General features: G+C 25.8%; 1 protein-coding gene across 1 annotated transcript; it reads right to left on the bottom strand.

The window, feature by feature from the left end:
* Window positions 1-14941: 14941 nt before the first annotated feature.
* LOC102655202 lies at window positions 14942-17779 on the bottom strand. The gene is made up of 2 exons (XM_006571726.3): window positions 17136-17779; window positions 14942-15832 (listed from the first exon to the last, which is right to left on the bottom strand). The coding sequence occupies exons 1-2, from the start codon at window positions 17496-17498 to the stop codon at window positions 15509-15511; spliced, it is 687 nt and encodes a 228-aa protein (XP_006571789.1). The 5' UTR covers window positions 17499-17779; the 3' UTR covers window positions 14942-15508.
* Between the last annotated feature and the right edge of the window lie 1978 nt (window positions 17780-19757).

Below are 19757 nucleotides of genomic sequence, written 5' to 3'. Positions count from 1 at the left end.
CCGTTATAAGAAAACAATATCTCCATACTGTTTTCTGCCTGGCAGTTTTACTTTCTCGTAGTTACGTCTTAGTGATGAGTCAGAATAATTCTATTCTATTCCTAGCGTTTGTGTGCACGGTTCTCGAGACGTTGCATTAATGCTCGCATCTATCGAGCCGGGATTGCGACACCTCCCGTTTTCGTATTTTACAGAAAGGGAGAATTTATCGAGCTATGTTTCCATACAGCAAAAATATGGATCATCTGTGTATTTAAAGTTAATCTCGATATTTTGTAACGGTATCAATACGTTTCGCAAGTGTAAAATAAGAAAAATATAATAATCGGTGCAGAAAATTGATATCTATGTTCAACGATATATTTTAATGATAAATGAAAATATACACGGATAATAAAAACTATGTTTTAAATTAAATCTTTAAATCTAAAAAGTGAAAATAATACGAAATATTATATAGAAAAATGAAATTATTATTTATAATATATAAAAAAAATATATAAAAAATACGAAATGCATAATTATTATTTAATATTGTTGAATATTTAAATCCCAAAATCTAGATTAACGTTTAATTCTTTTTTTCTTCGCGCTTTAAGTACAAGGAATATTTATCGTTAAAGAAAGTTAAATGTTTCTGAGGGAAGATTATTTCAGTTGAAAATGGATAGTGATAGCCTGATGACTTTTAACTAGAAATTAATTACATAGATTTCACTACATTTTATTAACTCGTTAAAATGTTTAATTTTTTAGAATTGCTTTTGAAATCGTTTATTAAACTTTTTAAGGATGGAAACATTTTTTAAGAATGGAAAAAAGATGGATATTTTGTTAAAAATGAATATTATAAAAGGACTAGAGAAATTTAATGAAAACTATCTTTCTTCGTTTATATTTTATGAATGGAAATACGTAAAGCATTCCATTAATAAAAGTAAATTCTACATTTTTTACTTACTTATGTACATATATTTTCATTTCTGGAAACTTATTTAATAATTAAATATTTATTCCTATAATTTTTAATATGATATAATTAGATTTATTTTGTTTATTTCCTATAAGAAATAATTATACGTAAGATATATTACTTTATAATTTTTGCTAACATTTAGAAATTTTAATTAAAGAATTAAATTAATACGATCTTACATTTGCATGAATATTTTAAAGTACAAAATTCAATGCATATTTTGAGAACATAAATTTGTAGAGAAATAAAAAGTTTGGAAAGAATATAATAAGAGAAAAAAAAAGTTAAGTTAAAAATTATGAAATCAGCGCCATCTCAAGAGTGCTACAAATTAAACTATACAACTATACAAGACTAACAAGAAAGAAGAATAGTGGGAGAAGGAGAGAGAATAAGAATTGACTGCAAGCACCATCTTTTGAGCGCTAAAGATATCTCTCCAAAAAAGGCAGAATAAAATAAAAATTGAAGACCAGCGCTATCTCTCGAGTATCGAAAATATCTTATCAAAAATATATTTCTAGAAGAAATTCGAGAGATAGCGCTGAGGGCCAATTTTTATACTATTTCTATCTTTTTCCTATAATTCCTAATCCTTTTTCTTTATACGTTTTATCATAGGAGAAACAGAATAAATCTTAAACAGAATAAAATCCTGTATCCGAAATACCGAAAAAAGATCAGAATATTTTTTATACCATTGATTCAATTATATACGCGAAATTACATTTCTCAAAAATAAGAATCTACTCTATCTAATCTAAAAATTTATGCTATTATATTAAAAAATTTACATCTAGGAAAATAGATTTAAAAAAAATCAAATTACCAAAATTTTTTTAAGCAATTATCTTTTTTTTTATGAAATGAAAGATATTCCTCGATAAGAAAAAAATATATTTTTTTAACAGTTATTTTTCAGTAATAAACACTTTTAATAAGAGGTGCTAAAAAAAGAAAACGATGAAAAGGTAACCAAAAGGATTACCAAAATAATTATTCACTCGATGTAAATCCGAACAAACCGTGAGTGGAATTTTTTTTTATTTCGCAACACTAATATGCTAAAATCTCAAAAGAAAACGCGAAGAGTGTTTCATTATATTTTCAATGCAATTCTTCATCAACAAAAAAAAAAAAGATAAAAGATTCGCGAAAACATATACGAAACTCTAATAAATTAATTTATGCACTCATTTTATGCACTCATGTCTATTTTATTATAGACGCAACACTAATAGCGGAAAATTGCAGCCATAATTAGGGGTCGTACAATCATCCTTTGTACAGCCTTTTTGGCTGTAGTAAGTGATTCAGGAGCTGGAACGTACTTCCACAGTCCAAGTGGAAGAAATATGGGCAATTTGGACAAATAAACGAAACACTACTATAAAAAACACGATCTTTCATCAACGCAACACTAATTTTTCAAATAAATTAAATATAAAATTTATTATTATTTTATAAATCTAAAAAGTTACTTTAAATTTCACGATATTGTAAATCGTCGTAATTATATTATAGATTATATATATATATATATTATAGAATAAAATCAAATTTATATTAAAAGAAAAAAAAAATAAAAAAAATAAACTAATTCATAATGAAAGCATAATTAAAAACCACGATATTTTTTTTAACGCAACGCTAAAAGTAAATACGATTATTATTTTATCTATTTCCGTTATTTATTAATCGCAACACTAATGCAAAACCGCGATTTGCCCATGATGACTGGATGAACGATGAGCCAGCATGCAAATTGGCCAAAACATACAATACAACATATACTACGTATTACTAAAACGAGCACAATGACAAAGTAGTAACAATGACTTCCCATTCTTTGGACCCAGACAAGATCCAAAAAATGAGAAACCATTCGTTGCAGCCCTCTTCGTGACAGTTTGTCGGGCCTCTTCGGTCTTCCTCCTTCGGGCGCGATGCCCGCTGAAACTTAAATCTAGGCTCGAGATTCACTAAACCGAAAAAAAAAGAAAACGATCGCAGCTATCGTTCTCCGTACGCGCAGAATCTCGAGCGCAACGTTCGTTTCGAAAGCAAATCGCGACCGCGACCGCGAAATTCGAAAAATCGATGAGCAAAGCCAGATTGACGAGTGACATTTGTCGCTCGTCGATTTCTCAAATTTTATTCCCTGAAACAAGTTGTCACGCGAAAGCGCGCCTACCCGATCGGAGACTGTGACAACCTGCCCGGCCCTACCTACTTATAATTAAACAGACACACCAGAAGTATACTACCTATCCTGCCTAGTCCTATATTTAAAAAATATGGCAAAACGGGCATACCAACACACTCATTCCACGATTTTCACGCATAACGCTCGGGCGCAAAAGCCTACACTAGGGAAAGCGTCCCGGGACGCCTCCGACACCCGAGCTTGACACACTACTCGCATACTCTAACTTTACGTACCATTTTCCTGAAATCGACTGACGATGGCTAGTGACCATTGCGTGAAACGCGACAAAAATGCATCTATATTTTTTAATTGTGAATATTTATGAATATATAATGTTTTCTAAAATATTAGTCATTAGACTAAACGGTACCATTATTATAATCATTATTTTGAATCAAAATTGTACATTATTGTAATTTGAGACTAAGAATTAATAATCTTGCTATTATTTATTATTTATTCGCAATATTTAATTGCAAGTGTGATTGAATAGTGAAAGAAATAATAATTGAAACGGCGCAATTCCACAGCCTAACATACACACAATGTGGAAAATACGCCGTGCACGATACACTAACGCATCGTCAGTCGCTAAAAAATTTGTATTAACTTATGAGCTAAGATCATCATACCCATTACCTCGCCCTCACTCAACTAACACCTGGGCATGTGAGTGAGTTCCTGGTAATGAACATGGAAAGGATTAAACCTGAAAATCCTGAGCTAAAAAGATATTAATGTATCCATTTAGTATCTAACGGGCTAATATTCTTTGCATTATATATGTTAAATTATATAATTATATAAATTATATTTCAAATTATTTGTGATTCAATTTCATATTTTATTTCATTAATTGAACAAGTTATTGAAATTTTAGCATATTAAATTTTTAATATTGAATTTAAAAAGGAATTAGAATTCATTGTGATTTAATATAAATATTAATAGAAATACCCTCAGGCGATTTCTTCATCAGAGTATATTTTCAAAACCATAAGAATAATGTTCAAAACTTATTGCTCTGATTCTAAAATCTGCCTGTCGCGAAATGTCTTCTTGCACAAAATTTAATTCACATTTGTATGAATAAAAATTGAACTTTACTATCTATCAATATTATAAATTATATTAAAATTATTATACGACAATCACAATAATCAAATTGATCAAATAACTTAAAATATTACTCTGAAGGATTTTGAATTATACAAATTCAAACTAATTATTGTAATACACTAATAATTATGTAATAATGATTATTATTTCTAATACTTCGTATTAGAAAATTTATATTACTAACATTTTATTAATCAAAAACGCGAAGTGCAAGAAGATTCTAGCCTGAACTAATAAATAAATAAATAAATAAAACACAAAAGAAATAATTGTTACTACTCGCGGATATTTATTATAAATAAATATCCGTGGTCATTGTGCTCGTGCAAAATTCTACGTATACAACCGATTACTCGTGTCGATTCGGATCTTTCATCCTACGACATGATGAGCAACCAGAGGAATCAAAAAGCATGCGACTCACCATATGATGCGACGAATCCTATCATTGTAATCCAGAAGTCATCCAGAAGAACGTTGTCATCAGATAGAAAAATGGAAGAAATCTATGACAAAACATTATAATTAAAAACACGATTCTGATTATTTGAAAAAATTGAAATACGAAACTATTTAATATGCAATACGTAATAATAATGATATGAAATTCCAGTAATTTCTATTTAGAAAAATAAAAATTTAGATAGATAAAAGAATAATTACCTCTTTACGTAATGGATGATCGCCTTATTCTCTTGAAAGAAGCACTGACTTTATATTGAAAACGAATATTTAAAATAAAAAAATAAAATGAAAATAAAAAATAAGAAACTAATAACACGTCCGTATAAATTATAATCGGCGAACAAACACTGATTCTACTTCTTCGCGTTTGATTATTTTAATTATATTTAATCAGAGCTATTGTATAAATAAAAAATATTTACAATATTAACGAAGCAAACACTGATTCTATTAACCGCATTGCGCGCGGTCACAAATATTTTCTGAAATTAATATTAAATTAGTAAAAAATGGAGAGTGATAGAAGAAGCAATGTCTTTGATATTTTTCTTCTTCCTATCTGAAATTTAATAAAATGTTCATTATCAATGTTAAAATTTAATTTCTAATGATAAATTATGAAAGTTTCTCATAAATTTTTAATTTTTTCACTTTCTTTTAACTAAAACATAATTTCATGAATTGTTTAACAACAATCTAATCAAATCCAATAAAACAAAATAAAAATTTATACATACGAAATGTAAAATTTTACCACGAAAGAAAGTCTAAAAAAGACATGGTGTCCATGTTGGAATTTTTCTCATCTTCAAGAATTATCATTACCAATTAAACCTGCGCAGAAAAAAATAAAAACTTTTAAATAAATAAATAAATAAAATGTATGAAATTAGATTACGTTAAAGTATCACAATAATTAAATCAAATAAAAACTTATCAGATATCTACAATTCGACATTCAAATTATATGATAAAAGAAGAATTCAAAATGAATTATCAAAGAATTATCAATAATGTTGAATAAAATATTCAACAATAAGAATAAAGATATGTTAATTAAATAAAAATGCACAAAAAAATGAATAAAAAATAACTATAAAAAAAAATATTAAAATATACGCACTAAATAGAACACACGTTTCAAGAAAATTTCAAACGTCTAATTGCTATAACGAACAATTGTTACTGCGCAATTCGATTTCGTCTATAGAATAACAAAATGGAGGATATGGGATACGTTCGACAATTCGACATAACATGTTTAAACATGAATCTAAATTCTTGGAAACATGATATCATAAGGAATGTTTTCAACCTCGTGCAAAATATAAATAATGTACCAAAAAAAAAAAAACAAAATAAAATAAATAATATACAAAACCTTTCATATATATATATATATATATATATATATATATATATATATATACAATATATACGTTATTTTAATAATTCGATTTCATGAAATGAATTCATAACAAATCGTAAAAAAATTATTTTACTTTAATATAATATAATAAAAATAAAGATCAAGAGCATAAAATAAACGTATAAAATTAAAATTATATTAAAAGAAACCAATATCCGATTTCAAATTCTGTCTCGAAATATTTCGATACGTAATGCTACTAATGACGCAGTAGGTGAACAATCGAAAAAAAAGACACAAAGAAACACTAATTAACACAAAAAAACTAATTAATTTCGTTTTCACTATACTGAATGGATTATTTAAAAAACTGAATTAGTAATAATTGATAAATTTTGTAATAATAAGAATAAACTAACTTACTGCATTGTATAATACACGACGATACATCTTCTTGCCACGATTTTCAACTGAAGACTAACACCATGCGCATTGTAATGCGCACTAATTCATTTTGTGACTAAAACTTAATAATTTTCTGATTGGTTGATGCATGGTTTACTTATGATTGGTTTACTTATTTGCTTAAAATCGCGCCAAAAATTAAAATATATATATATATATATATATATATATATATATACATATTAATTGTTATATATACATATAATTGTTAAAAATCTATTTACTAGAAATATAATAACATTATTATAAAAATTTGTAATAAAATTATTGTATTTAATTTAACAAAATAGATAAATTAAATAAAATAGTTATAAATTAATATAAAAATTAAAACCTAAATAAAAATGACAAAATAAAAAATAAATTTAACAAATAATTTAACAAAAAAACAAAAATTATTTTATAAAAATTGAAACATAAAAAAGGAATTTAATATAAAAGCAATGAAATTTGATAAAATTAAAATATATAAATAAAATATAAAAATAGAATTTAATCATAAATAAAGTTAAATAATGTTAAGAAATCTGAAACATAATTAAATAATATAAACATAAAAATCAACAAAATAGAAAAAAAACTAAAACATGAAATGATAATCAATAATTATAACAAATAATAAAATGTGAATAAAATTTTGAATATAAACAAAAAATTTATATATTCAATAAAATCTGAACAAAATTAAAGAATAAAACAAAAATTTAAAAATTTAAAAAAAAAGATAAAATAAATCTAAAAAATTTAAAACATGCAAAAGACATTCTATCTAAACAAAGAATTTAATATATATATTAAGTAGATAATAAAAATAAACATAAAAAAAGAATACAACATAAATATTAATTGAATTAGAAAAAACATATATAAAAAATAATTTAACAAAACTATTAATTATATTTAATTATATTTAATTTAAAAATATAGGAAAAATAATAATAAAAATAAGGATACAAAAAAAAAATTTAACATTATAATACATAAATAATGAATAATCATAATAAGAAAATGTAATTATATGTAATAATTAACATTAAAAAAGATTTTAGAAAATTAAAAATATAGAAAAACAATTTAACTTTAATGTTAAAATAATATTAAATAAAAAACTTTAAATAAAACTATAATTATAATAAGAAAGAAATTTAAAAGTGTAATACGTAAATAATGAGTAAAACATATGAAAATCACAAAAGGAAAATTTAATAATGTTAATTATTATAAACTAAATAAGATTTGAGAAAACTAGAAGTATAAAAAAAGAATTTAATTAACAAGTTAAAGAAATTTAGAAAAAAACTATAAAGAAAGGAACATATTTTATTAATTAAATCAGAAAATATATACAAAAAATAATTTAACATAATATTTAACTATATTTAAGGTTATATTTAAGATAAATATAAAAGAAGCATTTAACATTGTAATACATAAATAATGAATAAGTATAAAAACATGAAAAAGGTATGTCGCATGAAAATAATAAATATTATAAACTAAAAAAGACTTTATATATTATAAACTAGAGTTAGTTTATATTATAACTAAAAAAAAGAAGAAAATTTAATCTAAAATTTAAAGAAATCTAAACTAAGATATGAAAAAAGTATTTAACATATATGTGAATCACATATCATACTGAATCACAAAAGACATATACAGAAAAGTAATTTTAAAATACAGTTATTATAGCAATTAATTAAATTTAATAAAACTGAACATAGAAGAATTGTATAATATTGTGATACATAAATAATGAGTAAAATATATGAAAATATGAGAAGAGAATAATAATAATAGTTATTAATTATTACAAATTATATTATACTATATTATAAATTAAATAAGATTTGAGAAAATTAAAAGCATAAGAATTTAATTTGGAAATTAAGGAAATTTAGAAAAAAATTATAAAAAAAGAGAATTTAATATATTATATTAACTAAATCAGAAAACAAATATAAAAAAGTAATTTAACATAACATTTAATTATATTTAAATTATATTTGTATATATAAAAAAAGCATTGAACATTTTAATATATAATTAATAATAAATATAAAAACATAAAAAAAATAAAAGATAAAAATAATAAATACTATAAATTAAAAAAGATTTTAGAAAAAGCAGAAAAATTTAACCTAATATTTAAAGAAATCTCAAAGAAACTAAAATATAAAAAAAGAAATAACTTAATATAAATTTTAACTGAATCAAAAAGAACATGTATAAAAAAATAATTTGATATAACAATTAATTAAATTGTAACAAGATTACAACATATAAGAATATACATATTTAATACATAAAAAGTGAATAAATATAGAAACATAAAAAAGAAATATAATATAAAAATTAAATACTATAAACTAAAGAAGATTCTAGAAAAACAGAATTTAAAGAAATCTGAGGAAATTTATATATTAAAAAAGAACATTAATATAAATGTTAACTTAAGAAAACATTATAAAATATATATGTGAAAAAAATTTGACATAATGGAATTTAAAAAAACTGTAACATATAAAAAAAGAATTTAATATTATAATATATAAATAATGAATAAATATAGAAATATATAAAAGAAATGTAACATAAAACAAAAATTCAAACATAAGAAAAGAATTTAAATTAAAAACTAAAGAAATTTACAAAAGTTAAAACATCAAAAAAGAATTTAACACAAATATTAATTGAATTAAAAAATATATACATAAACAGAAATTTATCCTAATAATTAAATAAATTTGACAAATCTTTAATATATGATATTGAAAAATTTAACTTATTTACTATTATTATTATTATAATAATATATAATATATATATATAACATAAATAAATAAACAAAAGTTAAAATAAGAGATAATTATTTTAAATTAGAAAAAATTAAGCTTAGATCAAGAATTTAAATTAAAAAAAAATTTAACAATTAATTAATTTTGATAAAATTGCAATGTAAAAAAAAAAGTAACTAATAAAACATAAGAAAATGCAATATAAAAATAAACAAAATTAAAAAAAAATTTAAAAAAAATTAGAAATAAGAAAAATATATAATGAAAAAAATAAATACATTTAAAAAATCTAAAATTGAAAAAAGATATTAAAATTTTAAATTGAAAATTAAAAATTAAAAATTAAATAAAATTAATAAATTAAATAAATTGAAAGAATAATTAAATAAATTAAAAAAATTAGAAATCAAAAAATAGGTTAAAAATTAAAAACTAAATTAGATTAAAAATTAACAATCTAAATGTTATACATTTTTAAAATTGTTGTTTAAAGATAAAAAAGAGAGATCTAATGGAAAAAAATTTAACAGTTATAAGAGAAATTAATATTATAAAAATAAAAACTGTTTTCAAATATATTAACATATAAATTAATTACAATTAACATTTATATATCATAAATGTTCAATAAAAAATAATTTTCAATTCAATTTGTTTTTATATAAAATACAATCAATCCATAATAATCAATAACATCAACATACAATCAATAGAATAATGTAATATTATGTAAAAAATAATTTTTTTATAATGTTTTGATTTATTTTTTTAGATTTAATTCAATTAATTTCTATATTAAATTTCTATTATATTTCAATTTTTATAGGAAAATTTTAAAATTGAAATCAAATTCGTATTTTTATAACATTATTATAAAATAATTAATAAATTTTATATTATGTAAAAATTGTGTACAAATTTAAAAAATTTTATACAATATGAAATTTTGAAATATTAAAAATTCGAAATGAAAATTAAGTTGCAGATAGATTTTTTTCTAAGATAAAATTTATCCTTATTATTATTTTATTTTAATTTAATGATTTAATATATTATTAATTAATATAACTCTATATATTTTGATTTTTCTACAGTCATTAATTGATTACTAGTTTTACTTTGAAAACAGGAAGTGTTTCAATATGGAAGCTATAAAGAAATAGTAAAATTTAATTTTTTTTATTGTGTACAATTCATAATTAAACATTATTATATAATACAGTTGAATTTTCGCGCCAATTTAAAATAATGAATCTCATATTTCTAGCCAATCAGAAAGCTGTTAAAATTTAGTCTCATTATGAATCTATGCGCATTGTAATGCGCATGGCGTCAGTCTATAGTTGAAAATCGTGGTGACGAGTCACGTTTTACCAGTGAAGTGTAAAATTACAAAAAAATTTGTTATTAATTATTAACTCTAAACCTAATACATGTTTATTTAATCATGTTATATCAAAATTAAGCAATACTTTGAACTTTTGTCGATTTTGATTGAAGACGGAAAGTGAAATAATTTTTTTATATAGTATGGTTATTAAAAGAGAATCTGATGATTTTTATGCAAATATGGTAAGTTTTTGTTTATTTTTAATAAAAATATAGTTACTATAAATTTCTTTTATCTTTTTATTTATTCTGAAATAGAAGTAATAAATTTTCATTAAAATCAGGTCATATATTTATATATTTTTATATATTTTATTATATATATATTTTTATATATTTTACATTCTTTGCTAAATTTTTTTTTAATTTATTCGTTCGTATGTTTAATTCTTGTATATTATTTTTGTACGTTTGTTTTTGTTTTTCAAGATTCCAAATTCAAAAATATTTTTCATCAATTTAGTCTTTTCGAGAAATTAATGGCGTTTGTGTCATGTTCGACATACTTCGATTTATCGAACCGAATTGAATATTTCCTTTTTTCTTTTCGATTTATAATTCGATATATCGAAATCGTTACGCAAAGTATTCTATTATCGAAACTTGTGTCAATTAGACTCTGCTTTAGTGCTATGATCTTTTTATTTCGTAATATTTATTTGATAGTTATTTTTTTTCTTTTTATATTATTATTTTATTAATACACATTTATTCGATTATTTATTGAATATTTTTATAATTGTTATTTTTTTGAATAATAATTTATTACTTTTTTTTCATTCATTTATTTGACTCTTATTATGGACTTATAAAATAGAATTTGAATTAGATTATTTATTTCATATGATAGTTAATCTTATATAGTTTACATATTTATCTTAAAGATTTAATTTTTTTTTTTTTGCACAGATAAGAAGCCAACTGCTAAGATTACTTTGAGCAAGAAAAAGGATTTTCAATATGAGTACCATGATGATAATTCATATTTTACAAAGAAGAGGTAAAGTTTAAATTCTTATATCAAAAAAGTGACTTCTTTTTTTTTAAATTATTGATATAGTATATATACATTTTTTGCAAATAAATAATTCATAATTATTACATTGAAATTGAGATTATAAAGATTCAAATTAATAGAAGAAAAGATTAAATTAATAAAATAATTCATGATTTGTATATTTCTTATGAATTTTCTATATTTTCACAAATTTTCAAATATTTTTATAGGGTGTTATTAATTTCAACAAGGAACATTCACAGTACAATTCTTTTAAAAATAGCAATATTTTTTTAAATAAATATTGGATAGGAAAAATAAAAAAAATTTAAATATATATATTTAAACTTCTTTTATTCTGCCAAAGTTTAAATTTTTAAATTTCAATTCAAAAATACCAATTTTCATTATTATTTTACTTTATTAGAATTTCAATCTTTAACATGACATTAGTAAATTATAATATTCCATTTTTTGTTACAGATATTTTCCAGTCTTCACAATGATTTCCCATGAACAACGATTCTTCTCATCAAATGGTAAGTCACATGCATTTCTGTTCCTCCGGTCATTCAATCATGTCATAAGATGAAAGATCCAAATCGATATGAATGACTGGTTATATAAATAGAATTTTACACGAGCATAGTGACCACGGGTATTTATTTTACTCGTGAATAGTAACATTTCTTTTTTTCTTTATTTTATTTTATTTATTAGATTAGGATAGGTCTTCTTGTATCGCGATTTTTTAATTACAAATCAAGTATGATTTGAAATATAAATATTTTATTCTTCTTTTGTACAAAAATGTACCAAATCTTATATACAAGAAGACATTACGCGACAGATAGATTTTTGAATCAGAGCAACAAGTTGTGAACATTATTTTTGCATTTTCGAAAATTTGCTTTGATGAAAGAATCATCTGAGGTTATTTTTTAAAATCAATTACTCATTTTCATGAATAAATTTTCATAAATAACTTCTTTGCTAATATCTTTATTTAATTAAAATTAACATTTAATAATTTATTAAATATGTAAAGTAAATTTATTACTGTTTAAAATAAAAGTAAATAAATTTTACAAAGGAGTATTAATCCGTTAAATAAAAAATAAATAATTTTTTTTTTTTAGCTCAGGATTTTCAGGTTTAACACTTTGCATGCTGTTGCCAGAATCTCACTCACGTGCCCAGGTGCTACTTGGGTGGGAGAAAGGCAATGGACATGATGACCTTAGTTCATAAGCTAATAAAAACTTTTTAGCGATTGACGATTCGCTAGCGTATCGTGCACGACGTATTTTTCACATTGTGCGTGTATGTGTGTATGGTTAGGTCTGTGGAATTGCGTCGTTTCAATTATTATTTTCTTCTTCTTCATTATTAATTCAATTACAATATATAATCGCAATATTACATTCGTAATTAAAATTGCGAATGTAACAATAAATACTAGCATTACTAATCTTTAATTTCAAATTGTAATAACGAAAATTTAACCATTTACTTATTTCTTTCTTCATAAATATTAAAATTAATTAAAATTGATTAAAACGCATTTTTTTTCACGTTTCACGCAATGGTAGCTAACCATCGTCAGTCGATTTCAGGAAAATGGTACGTAAAGTTAGAGTATGCGAGTAGTGTGCCAAGCTCGGGTGTCGGAGGCGTCCCGGGACGCTTTCCCTAGTGTAGGCTTTTGCGCCCGAGCGTTATGCGTGAGAATCGTGGAATGAGTGTGTTGGTGTGCCTGTTTTGCCATATTTTTTAAATATAGGACTAGGCAGGATAGGTAGTATACTTCTGGTGTGTCTGTTTAATCATAAGTAGGTAGGGCCAGGCAGGTTGTCACAGTCTCTGATCGGGTAGGCGCGTTTTCGCGTGACAACTTGTTTCAGGGAATAAAATTTGAGAAATCGACGAGCGACAAATGTCACTCGTCAATCTGGCTTTGCTCATCGATTTTTCGAATTTCGCGGTCGCGGTCGCGATTTGCTTTCGAAACGAACGTTGCGCTCGAGATTCTGCGCGTACAGAGAATGATAGCTGCGATCGTTTTTTTTTTCGGTTTAGTGAATCTCGAGCCTAGATTTAAGTTTCAGCGGGCATCGCGCCCGAAGGAGGAAGACCGAAGAGGCCCGACAAACTGTCACGAAGAGGGCTGCAACGAATGGTTTCTCATTTTTTGGATCTTGTCTGGATCCAAAGAATGGGAAGTCATTGTTACTATTTTGTCACTATGCTCGTTTTAGTAATATATAATATTATTGTATGATTTATTGTATAATATTATTTGGTTGCCAACAGATTCGATCATTAGCATCGGAGTTTTTTTTATTAACGTTGCGATTGATCAATAATTGAATTAGAATTGGATTATATTACAGTTTACGCGTTTATTAATATTATGAGAAATTCATGGTTGAAATTAATGAGATATCGTATTCGTTTAATATAATTTTTTAAATTTTTGGATAAGTGGATTATTTTTAGACTTTTTGTCGAGTAAAAAAAAATCTTTAAATTTCTAGATTTGAAACAGTAAGTCATAGCATTTGCTTCAAAAAATAAGTTTTATACATTCGATGTACTTATTCCTTAGATTATTGCATGCTAGATGGCGTGACAAACGTTGCTTAAAGTCGGTATGTTAGAACATGCGATATATAGCTACTGATACTACTTAATAAAGCCTTCTAGTAGATAGTTTAGCGGGCAAAGTCATGTACTATTATATCAATAATGGTTCGAGTAGTTCTCTTTATTAATTAACTTATCGACATAATATTTTACAATTTATTAAATTCATTAGTATAAAACACTTATTTATTGCAATATTACAATTGCATTCTTTATTACCGTAATAACGTTAAAAATTTTTACCAAAATGATGAAAAGAGAAATAAAGGAAGAAAATGAATTAGATGGTGTCAGTTCTTTATCTCGTTCGTGGTTAATAAATTGAGCCATCTTTTATAGAGCCATCTTTCGGAAAGAATTTAGAATACTTAACATTGCAATGTAGGTAAGAAAACAAACGCAATTACTTTTAATTCTTAATTTCTTTTATTATGAAATATAATACGTAATTCGTAATAATAAATTATTAAATATAATATGAATATATAAATATATCACTTATTGCTTACGATATTTATTCGATAATATTGAACAATATAAAAATCAATTATTGTCTTTCACTGATGTCTAATAATCTCATATATCGACAATAGTCATTTGTCAAGAAGATATAACATGATTTCCTTAAATAAATAATTATCACAAGTTGTCAAATCGTCTTTAAACAGGTAGCTTGGAAGGTACAATTGATATCAATAAATATTACAAATAAATAATTCCATCAATAAATAATAAATACTAACGCTAATGCACAATGATCGTAATAAATAAATTCACGAATAAATAAATTAAATAATGTCATTTGAGTTTCGCAACGATCGCAACGATCTCCAATTTCTGTTATCACAATTGTATCCATTGGTGTGTCAGCCATGCATATATTGTGACACGATTTGATTTCTCTTCATTGATCGCACTCTCGAGAAGTGTATACATTTTCGATCAATTTTGTTGCAATCGTCGTATTGTTCTCCTCTATATCATTGTATTATCACAAATGTAACAACATTGACATTTTTGCGATAGGATTCGAATATACCGTATAATATTATCGAACGTTTCTTCCGGCGCTAGTTCAACGATCAAAAATGTGCTTCCAGGCATGAAGATAATCTTTGTATTTGAGAAGTATACCCCAGTCACGAACGAGCCTTCTAGTTTCGTCCACGGGCTCTCTTTCCGTGCTGCTCATGATAGTCCTTTCCACTCGCGATGGAATCTGAAGATACGGCAGATCTATGATAGTGATTTCTACTTCGCACAGCATACTCTTTATAGCGATCTGCGTTGCGTGAAGAGCTTTGTAAATTTTCGGATCCGTCTCGTCTTCCACCAATTGCTCGAAGGCTACCGCGAATTTCTGTAGGTCCATGTGCAACTTTGGAAAGTGGTTCACGATCTATAAGAAAAATTATTATATCTCACTTTCTGTCAATCACTTAACGCAACGTTGAATATCGCCAACCATATAATAAATATTCATTGCCGCAGTGCCGTTCAAAATTATTCATCTGAATGATGACATGTAGTAAATAATTTTATTGAAAAATTCAAAATAATTCTATCTACGACCTGATCGTAGAATTCGATTTTTAAAAAAATAAAATTTTCGAATTATTATCTTTATCTCGTATTGTAATATTGTAATCATTAATGATACGTTAATTAATTCGAATCACACTTTGTGAATTTCACACAAGTTGGATCGATCTAATGTGTACATATATCTCGAAATTTTTTTCCAACGAAAGATGAAAAAACGAGGCAAACACTCGTTGAAAATAATCGAGTGGTAAAAGTAAGGAAAAAAAAAAAAAAAAAAAAAATTAAGAGAACCGCGGTAAACATCTGAGAGTGCTCTGTACGTTATCACGGATGCGTTATCAGTGTGCACGCATCGTAGCTGAGAACAAGCTTGATTACGCAGCCGCCCGACCCGGCTAACATGAGCAACCGTGTACACCCGCGAACTTGCATTGCGCGCGCAAACAGCCGAACAGTCGCGCATGCTTCTGTTTCCCTGCTACTTTATAATAATTACCGTCTCATTAAAATTTGTTATTTAACGTTGCGTTAATTAATTGCAACATCGGGATGTGCTCGGTCAATTGGCCGTGCCGGTGAAAATACGCGCGACCACCTTCTCTCTCACCTGTTCCCGCGAGTTTCGCGCCTCCCTTCTTTCCGTTTACCCAGCTTTCCACGCTCCATGAATATTTATGTAAGCTTAAACGCCGTTAAATTAACCGTTTAAACGAGGATCTTGATTAACGCGCCGTGCAAATTAATTATTAATCGCGCGATCCTTCGAACGAAAGGAGAGATATATTCGTAATATAATATCGATCAATAGGATACACGTCTCTTTATCGTCTCGAAACTTTTCAAATTTTTTACCCGATTGTTTAATCAGTTTATAACTTTTAGAATTTGTTAATATTCTCGCGATCGATCTTTTTGCTTTAATCCTTTCGGCGATTAATAATCCGAATAATTAAAATCGTTCAAGAAAAAAATTTATCTTACCATCACTTTTCTTAATAACGCTTTTATAAATAGAAAGAAACTTTTTAATATATGATAGAACAGGTTGTAAACAAATTCATCGAATCGTCAATCATTATCAGAAAATCTGAAGGGAGTGTCGCGCGATTGATTTTCTATATATATATGTGTATATATGATAAACGAACAATACTCACCGTTTGCAAGCTTAAGGTCGGCTTGATCAGTCTTACGATTGCGTTCACGTCTTTCTTGCCAGGAATCCAGTTTGGGATGTACTGACGCTCGTTAACACCGATTCGAACCTTTTCATACAAGTACTCGTAGTCTTGAAGTAAATAATCGTTCAGTGTCAATTTATGCTGAATCTCGAGCTTCTGTATATAAAGTTTCATGTCTATATCGGTGCTAGCTTCTTCGTTGTTCACGTCGATTTCAAGAGTCTCGCCACATGGTAAATACCAAGTTGGTGTGCTCGATTTGGTGATTCGTGTTCTAGGTGCACCGGAAGCAATGGCGAGTATCATCGAGATTAACAGACAACCACGCGAAACGAACATGTTTAAGATTGAAATTTCTAGAAATGTGAATTAAACTTTTAGAAACTTTTTCTTACGAATCGAACGATTTGCGAACTCGGTGAAATTTAGATTAGAAATTATAATTAAAATCGATCGAAAGGAACAATTTCGTTAAAGCGATGCTACCGATTGGCGTGAGATTGTGAACTGAGATTGTCGAATTCTCAAACCTTCTTATATACCAGATTGTGTAAACAATCAAGCGTACCTACGCACGTTAGACGGACGGACGACGGCTTATATTTTGTCGAACTTTTCAGCCGTTTCGATAAACTCCATGGAATCACATCCGAGTCTTCTTCTTCGAAACGATTTTTTTTTTTCAAAAATACCACCTACGTCCAGATTGGTTCGCATAATTTCACCACAATTTGTTCTCGAATAATTTTTTTACAGTTGGTAGAAATGTCTAATGTAGTGCCGCGGGTATTCACCGAGTTTCGCAATGGAAACGGTGCTTCACATGATTGATTAAATCAATTTTAATCACCATCGTCGTTTCAAATATTTGTTTCTCAATTACGATGAATTATCTCGCGAAATTTTATTTATTTTTCCTTTTTTATTTCTTAATTATTACTATGTTTATTATAGTTTATAAAATATCTTTATATCTATATTTTTATATCTATACAATTATATCTTATATATTTATTCTTATATATTAATTATCTTATATCTTACATCTTATTTATATCTTATATATTTTCCTATATATTTTATTTCCTTTTATCATCTTTTATTTTATTTCTATATTGATATATCTATATATTTTTTTATAATTACATAATAACTCGATTTAGTGATTCTTTCTAATTTCTTAACGACCTTTCGATTTTTCAATGAGAACAAGATAACATCGTATCTTTTTCTAAATTTATAATATAAATTTATAAATTTATATATATGATGTGTTTATTAAAATTCGAGTAAGTAATAATATGTATTAATTCCAGATAATTTCGCACTTTCTTCCGTATTTATAGATCTCTTGGATTCTCTTCGAAAAATCGGCGATCGTGATCGCGCATATTCGCGAATCCATCAGATTTCGTAGCAATTTTTTGGAAATCCACGCGTTAGACATAAAAAAATATTGATGCTCGAGTTACAATTTAAATCAAAGACCGCAATATAGGATTGAATTGAATTTGAAGCGTACCGTGAATTATTAACTTTGCCGGTTGTAATAAGATAATATTCCTTTCATAATTCATGACTCGATTCACATTAAAATAATAATATCCTTCGTGAATATTTTGAATTGAAAATTGGAAAGAATCGTTTCAAAATTTCTCGTGGGGGAAATTAAATTAACAGTAAAACGAAAGTATCGGCTAGATTTTGTAGGAAAGCTTGAACCGTATATTCGCAAGGTACGAAAGAGGAACGAAAGGAACGTAAGAAAGCGATGGGAAAAATTGACGTCAAAGATGTCAATACTTTTGCATCGACAGCTGAACGATTAAGTTGAACGTGTACGTAAAAACTAGTGAATGAAGTCTACTCGCTCACAGCGTACGCATTCTGTATCAACGCTTGACATATGGTACGTAGTAGTGTAGAGATATGTACCATATATGGTGATGCTATAATTAGACCGTCGGCAGATTTATCGAACTAAAATTGGATCTTCTCACACGAGATTGAATTAACGCCATCGGGTATTCCGGGTATAATCGCGCGCATCAATATCCAAACGAAACAAACGATAGATTCATTTACACACGATCCCTTTTTAACTTTGCCCCAACAATTTCGAATGAAATAATTTCAATCAAAATTAAGATTACAATTATATGAAATAATGGAATTAAAATTAGAATTATAGGTGAAATGATAAATGAAAGTACTTCATTTGTATTTCCTATCTAATCAGTTTAATCAGAAACAATTTTAAATCGTTATTATTATATCATAATATTAAATATAAATTACTCATATTTAATTTTATTGATTTTATCATATATATTGATTTTTTATATTTTTTGATTTTATCTATATATATATATAGCTACTATGTATATATATTGTAAATAAGGAATAAGTTTTTTTAAATCTAATGTTAAAAAAAAGATACGATACATTGAAAAATTGTTGCGTTGACGCATCATTACATGTACAAACATTTACGAGCGCGGAAATAGTAATGAATATAAATTACAACTTTCCTACCGTTCGTGTACGCCTGATACTGGATCCGTTGTTCGGGTTATTTTTCGATAAAAGGCCCGAACA

The sequence above is a fragment of the Apis mellifera genome, linkage group LG1 (assembly GCF_003254395.2).
Source record: "Apis mellifera strain DH4 linkage group LG1, Amel_HAv3.1, whole genome shotgun sequence".
NCBI classification, from domain to species: domain Eukaryota; kingdom Metazoa; phylum Arthropoda; class Insecta; order Hymenoptera; family Apidae; genus Apis; species Apis mellifera.
Note: the sequence above shows the minus strand (reverse complement) of the source record. Positions and strands in the feature narration are given on the sequence as shown.

Bases quoted from the DNA above. Each gene is read 5' to 3' on its own strand.
- LOC102655202 (XM_006571726.3), bottom strand. From the start codon at position 17,498: ATGTTCGTTTCGCGTGGTTGTCTGTTAATCTCGATGATACTCGCCATT. The intron at 15,833-17,135 runs GTGAGTATTGTT...TTTTTCTTATAG, and splicing joins CGACCTTAAGCTTGCAAACG to ATCGTGAACCACTTTCCAAA.